This window comes from Corvus cornix, chromosome 3 (assembly GCF_000738735.6).
Source record: "Corvus cornix cornix isolate S_Up_H32 chromosome 3, ASM73873v5, whole genome shotgun sequence".
In the NCBI taxonomy this organism is placed as follows: Eukaryota; Metazoa; Chordata; class Aves; order Passeriformes; family Corvidae; genus Corvus; species Corvus cornix.
The window spans coordinates 81,795,224-81,805,891 of NC_047056.1; the positions used below are offsets into that span (position 1 = coordinate 81,795,224).

The 10,668-nt window shown below is 42.1% G+C and overlaps 1 protein-coding gene across 2 annotated transcripts in view; it reads right to left on the reverse strand.

Moving 5' to 3' along the window:
- BCKDHB (branched chain keto acid dehydrogenase E1 subunit beta) overlaps positions 1-9,907 on the reverse strand; it is a 116,328-nt gene extending 106,421 nt beyond the window's left edge. The window contains exons 1-3 of one of the 2 annotated variants that reach the window (XM_039569180.1): positions 9,800-9,907; positions 7,201-7,278; positions 4,595-4,663 (exon numbers count right to left, since the gene is read on the reverse strand). In XM_039569180.1, the coding sequence (XP_039425114.1) occupies positions 4,595-4,663; positions 7,201-7,264 (133 nt within the window). In that variant the 5' untranslated portion in view covers positions 7,265-7,278; positions 9,800-9,907. The remainder of the gene's footprint in view (positions 1-4,594; positions 4,664-7,200; positions 7,279-9,799) is intronic. The other variant, XM_039569179.1, reaches the window with a different exon arrangement.
- Between the last annotated feature and the right edge of the window lie 761 nt (positions 9,908-10,668).

Below are 10,668 nucleotides of genomic sequence, written 5' to 3' on the forward strand. Positions count from 1 at the left end.
CTCCCATGACCTAATTCCTACCTCTGATCTCCTCTATATATTCCGTAACATGGATGATACTGATCTTTACATGTTGCAACTTTATTTCACACTTCAGGCAGAGCAATGGGATATGTATTCCCACTCCAAGATCATTGTTTCAAATGCATTTGCAGACTCAAGGACAAATAGATACCAAGGATTGAAATAATAATGTACTTCCCTTTAAAAAAAAAAAAATTAAAATGCCTGCACACATTACCTAGGCTATAAAAATACAGGAGGCAGTTTGCATCACACTGCTCTAAAGACAGGAAACACCTCCAGAGAGTAGGACTACAGAACAGCAGGCATGCCTTATTTCAATAAAGATACTCTAGAGGTTAGAGGATATAACTTCTGCAAAACGGTGACAATCAAAAACCTGTCAGAGGGTGATGGGGAAGGAGATAAGAAATAAACATGAATATGCCTTCCAGTGTACCAGACCAGAGGGAGGGGACAAAGGAAAATAACTGTACAACACTTACTTCCCTTATCTGAAAGGAGCATTCTGCATAAATATTTCAGAAAGTCTACTCATTTTCAGAATGGAGGATTGATTATACAGCGACAGATTTTTAAGCGTTCAATTCAATGCCAGAAAACCGGAATCACTATTTCAGATCTAGACATAAGATTTATAGGAACAAACACACTACCTTTAGTCATACTATCACGGAAATGAAACTTCCACACACTGACTTATTTACATACGATTTCTTAACTAAATATTTTTAAACAAAATTCCTGGTAGCATGTTAAAAATTCATCTGATCAAAAGGTTGGATTTATTTCCTTAAAAAGTCAATGAGCTTTCCTTCACTTACTAGTATAGGCCTCTGGCTGTGCTTATGCAACATAATACTGCACTGGAAAAAAAAAAAGGAAAGAGGCAGCTTTTATATTTAATGACAAATTTATTCTAAAAGCAAATTTCTTCTCTGTCTCTCCAGAGAGACTTCAGTAACATTCTGGACGGCAACCAACATCTCTATAATACTGCTACTGAGTATTAATATATTAAATTCTTCCTACTGTAATATTAGATGATATTTATACCTTGACCTCTATAAAAGTGCTTACAAAGGAACTACCAATTTGTACCAAAATAACAACTTACAGGCATAGACTGCCACCTAGTGATTTTAATTATCTACAAGGAAAAGAAACTAAACAAATGAAAAAAAAAGTCAGCCTCCCTCTTCCAGGACAGGAGAAAAAAACCCCATTAATTCCTTCATATTTTATATCAACATATACAAACAACCTCATATTATATTACTTGTATCACTTATTATTAATTTGACAGTAAATTCAGGAGGGGAATGGGGAAAGAGTCAGTAAGTGTATGTAATCTTCCTCATAAGATTCATCAGGTTGGTTGGTTGTCACTTCCATCTGGAATTTCTCCTTATTTTACAAGGAATCTAGCCTTTTCATAAAACAAGCATTCCATCTAGAACTTATTTAATCTCTGAGACTACACTGATAGGCAGACACATCCTTCAAAACATTGTATTCTTTCAATTTTTGCACTTTCAGTCTTTTCTGTTTCTCCTCAGCATTGTAACTACATTTTCAGTACCACCTCCAATTCATCTTTGGCATTCCCTCTTCAGTCACTGCCTGTTTTCTACTGAATGAAGAAAGAAGCTGAGTTACACGTCCTCTTACCTGCCTTACAAAGCTGAATTACCATTCAGTAAATGAGTCCTGAATCCAGGACCTTATCTTCAGACACTCTTTCTGTTCAAACTTCAGTTCAGATATTGTCTTCATTTACTTATGTGCACCTCAGCAGCATCATAAAGAACTTTTATTTTTCCTGCATATTGGGTTTGCATGGCCAGGTTTTGATAGAAGGGGAAGAGTGATGGGGTAGCTTCTGTGAGAAGCTGCCAGGAACTTCCCCTGTGTCCAAGAGGGCCAACGTCAGTCAGCTCCAGGACAGACCCACCTCTGGCCAAGGGCTATATAAGAAGGAAACAAAAAAAGTTATGGCACGGCCATGATTGTGCTCAGACAAGAGCAGAGTGAAAATACGTGAGAGGAACAGCCCTGCAGGCCCCAAGGCCAGTGAAGCAGCAGGGGGAGGAGGTGCTCCAGATGCCAAAGCAGAGATTCACCTGCAGCCTGTGGTGGATACCATGGTGAGGTGGCTGTGCCCCTGCAGACCACGATGGGGGAAGAGACCCACCTGCAGCCCCCTCGAGGAACCCACATTGGAGCAGATGGATGCCAAAAAAAAAGGTTGTAAACCTGTGGGAAGCCTGCACTGGAGCAGCTCCTGGCAGAACCTGTGGCCCTGTGGAGAGAGGAGCTCATACCGGAGTAGCTTTGCTGGCAGGTTTGTGACCCTATGTGGGACCACGCTGGAGCAGCCTGTTCCTGAAGGACTGCACCTTGTGGAAAGGACCCACGCTGGAGCACTTAATGAAGAACTGCAACCCAGGGGAAAGAGTCATGCTAGAGAAGTTCATGGAGAACTGTCTCCCATGGGAGGGACTCCACGTTGGAGCAGGGAAAGCACTTGTCTCCCTGAGGAAGAAGCAGTGGCAGACAACAAGTGATGAACTGACCATAACCCCAATTCTCTGTTTCCCTGTGCTGCAGTGGGGGAGGAGGAGGTAGAGAATCAGGAGTGAAGTTAAGCCCAGAAAGGAGGGAGGGGTAGAGGGAACATGTTTTTAAGATTTGTTTTATTTCTCATTATCCTATTCTGATTTTGATTGGTAATAAATTCAACCGATTTCTGTAAGTCTGTTTTGCCCATGGCAGTAATCAGTTTGTGACCTTTCCATATCCTTGTATCAACTCATGAGCCTTTTGCTATATTTTCTCTCCTATGTCCAGTTGAGGAGGGGAGTAATAGAGCAGCTTTGGTGGGTACTGGCCTCTAGCCAGGGTCAAACACCCACATCAAGCTCTGCCTTCTCCACCTCCCTCTCCCTCAATCACTATCAACATCTTCAGTTCACTTTTCACCTAGGCCAAACACCAGAATCTGCAAAATCTTTTATAAATGTAGGAAAACATCAAAAAGCTTTTCAAATTTTTCAAATGTCAATTTTTTTTCAAAATTTCAAATTTTCTCTTCTAGCTGACACACTTTTCCTCTAGCAAGTATGATCTTTGCAATAGTCTGAATGAATGTGAAGAGGCAGAGTCCTACCTTGTTAATCTGATCTGACCAACACTTTATATACGTACCCATTTTACTTTACAATCCCATGAAACAAGAGTACTTCTTAGTTTTTCCTCATAAAATCTATCCTCTTATTCACCCTGAAGAGGTCAGTACCCTTTTTGAGCAAATGGCAATACCAGTGTCATTAGTCCTTGTTCAGTGTTCATATAAGTACTTCCCCAATTCTCATGTTCCCTCTCACACTTTAAAGGAGTTCTTTCCAAATATTCCCAAAGTCACATCACAGATTCCTCAAAAATCTAATTTAAAATCTTTGTCATTATACCCATGAAATAAACCTGATTCTAGCTAGGCTGCTGATGTGCTGTGACTGCTGGTTATCATCCTGATGAGGACAGGGTAAACAGTCCTTTGCACTCCCTCAACAGACCCCCTGTGCTCTCTCAGGGCTGTCACAGAGTCTTTGAACAGCACTGGCACTTTGGAATACACTATCAATAAAATGCTACAACAAAGATTAAATCATCTCTTTCCTTCATTCCAATATTATATGACTGTCTTACATCAAAAACCCCATCAAATGACCCTCAAAGCACCACCCTTACAAATAAAGTTTGTCCCTTCTGTCTTTTAAACTGGAGATGTTCACTAAGCCCCAAGAAAGTTGCTTATGCAACCATCTGTTCCTGCTGCTTATTTCCCAAACAATGTCTTCTGTTGCCTATGTTTCCAGCAACTGGTTCCTGTCTCAGAGGCCTGGTTTTCTTATGGAGTCTAGTACACAGAGACAACATATCACACCAGTTACAGAACTGTAACTCAATCTCAACAAGCAGCACTAAAGATCATTGCTAACAGAAGTTCTATCCAAATTATTTGAACATTAACGTGTAAACTAGAGAGCAAGAGAACATGCACATAATAATTGATGCAGAGAAGCAAGGCAACAAAAAATGGTTGTGTTTCTGAAACTTCTTATAAGTATAGTCTTTGTCCTCTCCCTTTCTTGGTTTGCTCAAAAAAAATGTGGATCTTTGTTCCCCTAGATGGCTGTAACATATCTTTATTATCATTAAACAGATTTAACCACTAGCTGCAAAACGTCCCAGTCATCTCTGTGCCTTGAAGAAAGTAAGCTGCTGAAACCTAATATTTTATAACCTCCTCTTTAACAGCCCAGTGGGGGAGTAGCATTTGCAGGGGGGGAGTAGCAATTGCCAAATTAAAAGCTGTATCATGTTACTGTATCCACAACCAGCTTCCAAGATCTGTAAAATGCTGTGCACTAAGTAGCCTGCCATACATGAAACATTGATTTTACGGTTTTTCAGCATTCCAGTAACAGTACTTGTCATAGCAAGATGGATAAAAAAAAGAGCAGAGATGTTAATATGAAACTGATGTCAGATTTATAAATTAACTTACCATATTTGTCTCGCAAGCCAACTGTACATCTGAAGACTCCACCAAAGGCCACGTCTTCACCAAATACAACTGAAAAGAAGAACAGCAGGGGAGGCTAATATTACTCCAACACATCTTACTTATAAATGATCATGTTCCAAAGGCTTTTTATATGAGACACTAAAAAAAGTAACACTTAAAATTTCATGTCATTTCAAGATTTATTTAGATCTAAGCACTTCTTATGCACAGCCTGACTATAACAAATGAAGAACCAAGGTTAATGAGAAATCAGAACACCAACACAGCTGTCTCAAAACAGAATTTACAAAACTGATTCTGTTAGGGTTTCATTAAACTAATTGTTTTTCTGAAATATCCTATAACAACACAGTGTCTAAATGAGTAAAATTCCAAAAAGCAATCACATTCAGTCACTACAGAGTCATTGAAATTAAGCCTTCTGTTTCAACTGGTAACCATTTACATTCTTCATCCACAGATTTCAGTAATATAGTGTTTTGAAAATCATCAAAGTGAAGTTTTTTTCAAAATACCAATCCAATATGAAGTTTCAAACCTTCTCCAAATATACTTGCCAGATCCCTGAAGAATGACTTCTAAGAAACTCCTACAGAAACTATGACTATTTATCAACTAGGACAGTTCTCAGTATTTAACACTGCTATTCTTGTGGTCAATAAAGTTTTATCACGAAAAGTATTTGCCTTTAAAACTTAGCTTCATATCAACTAATCTGTTTCGGTTTTTTTCTTTGAATTTATGGAACGGTTATGTCTAATTTTTCTTAAAACAGTTTTATTATTTATTTCACAGAAACAAGTATTGCACATTTCAATTTTTTAAGCATGTAAGATGTGCAGCAGTATCACCAACAGCTGCTTGCATGAACTAGGGTCAGTTCTGATTATTCCCCAATTCCTCAATATTCTCCATATTCCAAAGGACACAAAATAATAAGTTAACCTTCTTGCCTTTCAAATACTATTCTTAATTAAATAAAATAAATTTCTGGTTGGAATCACTAAAAGGGATTAAGATTCTTGTGCTAATCACATCAATGACACCACTTAAAGAAAAATAACTTCTATAATGATATAAAATGAATGCATTCACGGGGTGTATGATTGAACTATGTCCCTAGATCACTTCTCTAATTAATTTTTAGCAATAATTTGTGAGGGATTTAATGTACTAAAACCTTTCTGTTACCATATGGCTCCTTACTTTTGAGCCAGCTGGCATCTACAAAAAATATTCCCATTTAATGCTGGTATCCACAAACTTGAATGGATTTACTCAGTTTAGCCACTGAAATATATTTTCCTGGAGAGATTCTAATTCTCATCAACACAAGTATGAGGATTTCCACACTTAAACAATTGCTCAATTCCCATACAACAAAAAACATATGAAGGATGTTTTCTATTGCGAAAAGTCCTAATTAATTCAGTAAGTGCAGCGATTCCGAGAACTCACGTCTGCACTGTAGAACTCCAACATGGTCTTGCAAAGGGCTTTACAAAGACTCAGCCCTGCAAAGCTGATGAGCAAGACTGGAACCTTAGAGCAACTGGTTCTCTAAAGGCTGAACATTATATATGAGTCTAGGTTCCTGCTGGACTAACATTCTACTTGCTTTTATATGGCAGATTCTATAGAAGTGGTACTAAAATCTGTTCTCGGCCCTAATTTACCCTCAGTTGTCTAAGTTTAATCTAATCGAGGTGCATATAACACAGCTGTAGATTGAGAGGGAATGTATACAGGCATAGTACTGGACAGACAACACGGAATTTGTCCCAACAGATCAGACAATTAGTCAGACTTTAGGTTGAGCAGTGGTTCAAGCAGTGCCAAAAAGCGTTACTAACATACTTAAAAGAAAACCCAAAATTACACAAGATGAGGAAGACTTTGCAGCTGTGTTCTGAAGCATCTCCTTCAGATATCTGGCCATCATCATGCCTTTGTTAGGACAACAGAAGCAAAAGACCTCCTGTTATAGATAAGAATTAAAAGTGGACTAAATAGTTTTGTGCAAGAGTTTAGGACAAGCCTTTTAAATCCCACTATAATGAAGCAGCATCTTCAAGTTTTGGGTTATCCAGACTGCAAAAGCCTAGCAAATCTTATACTGCCTATGCACAACAATGAACAGATATCTGTAAAGCTATAAATTAATTTTGGAGGGCAGAAGAAAGCAGAATGTATGGAGTGAGGAATATATGGTCTCAAAAAAAATACCGGTTTTAGAGAAAGTTTAAGAAATTTACAAGTAACGTTTACATTTTTAAAACTCCTACTGGTGGGACTCAAGCTGCCCTTAAGTACAGTTCTCATCAATAATACTTATAAGCATGTTAAATAATGTATCTTCTGTCCTCACTTTCAAATGAAATACACAGAGCGAATACAGAAGATACAACTGCATCTTAGACCATACAATCCATTAGTAATCTGTTAATGCAACACATTTTTGAGATTTGAGATCGAAGTGTAGAAATAACTTACTAGAAAACTTTAAAGGCCTTGAGAAATACATTAAATATTGTACACAGGTAAACCAAAACACAAAGCAAAACACACTAACAAGTATAAGGTACCTGCAGTTGGATCTTTGGCTAAAGCATTGTCCAAGGCACTTGTTATGGACTGGAAGAGATTCATCTTCTGAGTTTGCCCTGTGTGAAAGTGATCATCAGCAATTCAATTTGGTTCAAAACACAAAGTACATTAGAAAACACTGGTGCAAGCATGTCTAAAAACTTTACCATTAAAAACAAGATCCCTGTTAGGAATACCCAAGATTCATTTGCTGAATAAACTTAAATTATAGGATAGATGGGATTGAGCATTGTATACCTTGCCTTCCCAGGGACTGTAATTCTACTACCCTGGATCCAATTTTCCTTTCAAAAAACTATGCTCTTGCCTAGAGCAAATGCAGTTTTGCAATGCTCAGCCAAACACTGGGAACAATGACTTCCTTTTCAAAGGAAGAAACCAACGTACTATTGTTTTGAGGTCTGGGATCCCCCCCTGCTAAAATTCACCAGATCTCATGAAGCTTATTTTATCATTCTTTAATCACAATTTTTAAAGCTCCAGCCTTTCCCATTTACAGACACCTATTGTTATCAGAAGTTTTCTAGACCACTGGCCTGCTCTGTGCACTGCAGTTAGTAAGTGTCTGAAGCATCAAATCCATCGTTCAAAGAAAGAAACTTGGTTTACTTTGCTGAAGAAAAGCAAGCTGTCTTAAAATCTTTGAATTTTAATTCAAACCAAGAAAGGCTACCAGAGTGCCCCTCTTCATTCCAGCACCACGGGGAAAAACAAGGAGGCCTGAAAGCAAAGATGGATCAAAACAACAGCCTGGTTCTCACTACTGTGACCAATTCAGATTCTCCAAGCAAATAAAATAATTCTTAAAAGAAAGCAAGAAAGTAAGAAATTGCTTGGCTGACATTTGGTAGCTCTTTAACTTGCAAAACCTCTAAGTCATGACTAGAAGCCACAGACCAGGAGAATGCTACCTACCAACACTACAGTGTGTAAAATTAAATAAATAAATAAGACGGTTACGTGAAGATCCCACACAAACATAACAAGTGATAGAATTCAGGAAGGAGAACTACATTCTTTTTCCAGTAGTTACAGTACCTCTCAACAAATGTTCAGCTTCCCTTTCTTCTAAATTGTTAATTAATGTCAGTATTTTTTGTTAAAGACTCATGTCATGCCACACCTGAGTAGCCACCTTCCTAGACATTCCTGTGCTTGGTAACTTCACTTGTTATACTTTACAAGGCCCTTTAAGGAAAGGAAAATGTAAAAAAAAAAAAAGGTACGGGAACTGTTCAAGTTATACAAAATCCCTACTGAACAAAATTTACAAATTCAAGAAAAGAAAAGCTGGGGAACAGCAGCTGTTTCTCTCTTTCCCAAGTCATCCACATTAGTACTTAGGTTATCTTTTCTACAAGATACCATCCTTCCAGTATTTGATATAAATGGCTATTACTTAAGCTACTGTGAGAAACTTCTCACCATGATAGTTCTAACCTGCTTCTCTTGCTTATAAAACAGGCCTTTGTAAAACAGCCCACACAGGAAAGGGGGATCTAATTGTGCCTTTCAGATTTGAACAGCGAAGTTGGAAAAGCATTATTATCTCAACAATATCAGGATCAGTATAGACAAAACTTTATTTCACTTCCACTACTTTTCGCATAATTTCAAAGTGTATTTTAACTCACAGGGAATTAGTTTTCTATTAATAAATGGCAATAACTGGCATGCCACATCAGAGCTTCTTCACATGACTTCAAGCAGGAACCTGCCATACATGTGCTTCACCAGTGGCACCTTGGATGCCTGTACATCTTTATCACTACCAGAGAAAACTCTGTTTCTATTGGTCATGACCAAGATGCAACACCAAGGTATCCCACTAAGTAACAAGTTTTCTAGAGGATATTGAGGTTCATGTGATAGAAACAGATGTTCTGCAGCTGTCAGGCTTCTTCCAGGTGAACTCAGCACCAGCCATTTGCAGGGATGCATCTCAGAAATAAAAGTCAAACGACCTGCGCTGTTCATTTCCAAGTTATCTGTGTTTACTCTCAACCATGTGACCACGAGGATGACCTCGAACCTTTCAGCGGACAGCAGTCTTTATTCATCATAGATTTATTATCACACTCATGACCTAAGCACGCAGTACAAAAACCGGGATAGATGTCAAGTCAGTAAGTTACTGTTAGAAGCTTGTGGAACAGGACAGGGGCCGTGGATGGCCTTGCAGGTCTGAGCACACGATGGGCCCATCTACCGCAGCTCTGGCAGCCCGAAACACTTCACCACGCCCCGCGCCGAGGGGGCCTGCGGCACCCCCGGCCCCGCCAGCGGCCCACAGGGGCCTTCCCACCCACAGCCCAGGATTTCTGCGGGACACCCGAGCGTGGAAGCGCCGAGGACGCAGCGGGGTCACGCGGCCACGCGGATGCCTCCGCCGCCCGAGGCCCGACTCGCAGCGCCCCACCGGGCCCTCGGCGGGCTCTGCCTGCCTGCCTCCCTCCCATCCCAGACGGGGTTGTTGGCGGCCTCCCCCAAGAAGGCGGGGGCGACAGGGCGGACCCGGCAGCAGAGCGAGGTTGAGGCCGGCCCGCGGGGTGGACCCCGGCCCAGCCGCGCTCTCACCGTACTCGCTGGGCGCCGGGTCCGGCTGGAAAGCGAAGTGCGCAGCGCCCCGGCGGGGCGCGCCCGGCAGCGGGGCCAGGCGGCCCCAGAGCCCGCAGGGGAGCGCCGCGCGCAGCGCCCGCCCCGCCGCCGCCATCGCCGCTGTCCCCGGCCGCGCCGCCGCCGCCAGGTTCTAAAGAGGCGGGGTCCCGGGCCGGCCTCCGATTGGCCAGCGCCGCCGGGACACGGGCCAATCAGAGGCGGCTCCGTGGTGGGTGGGGGAGTGGGAGGGAGGAAGGGGAGAGAAGGGCGCTCTGCTGCGCGCGGGGGCGGGGCCGGAGGGGCGGGGCTAGTGGGGCGCGCGCGGCACGCGGCAGCCGTGAGCGGGAGCGCGCCCTGAGGGCGGGAGCGCGCCCACGGGCACAGCTGTAGGGACAGCCACAGCCGCAGGTGTAGTAGTAGGTACGGCCACAAGCCATGGCCACAGGCACAGGCACAGCCATGGCCGCCGCAGGCATAGGCACGGCCAGAGGGGGCCTCGCCGCCCCCTCGGTGCAGTCACAGTCGCAGCTGAAACCAAAGGCTGCACCTCTCCCCTTAAACTCTTCTCTTTTCTTCCACTGCAGGGGTTGTCGTGTCGCCACCCCAGAATCGACAAATCGTAGACTGGTTTGGGTTGGAAGGGACCTTAAAGATGATCTAGTTCCAACAATCTGCCAGGGGCAGGGCAAGGTTGCTCAGAGCCCCATCCAACCTGGCGGTGAGCGCTTCTATGGATGGGACATCCGCAGCTTCTCTGGGCCACCTGTTCCAGTGCTTCGCCATTCTTGCAGTAACGACTTTTTTTCCTGATATCCAATCTAAACCTATACTCTTCCAGTTTGGATCCA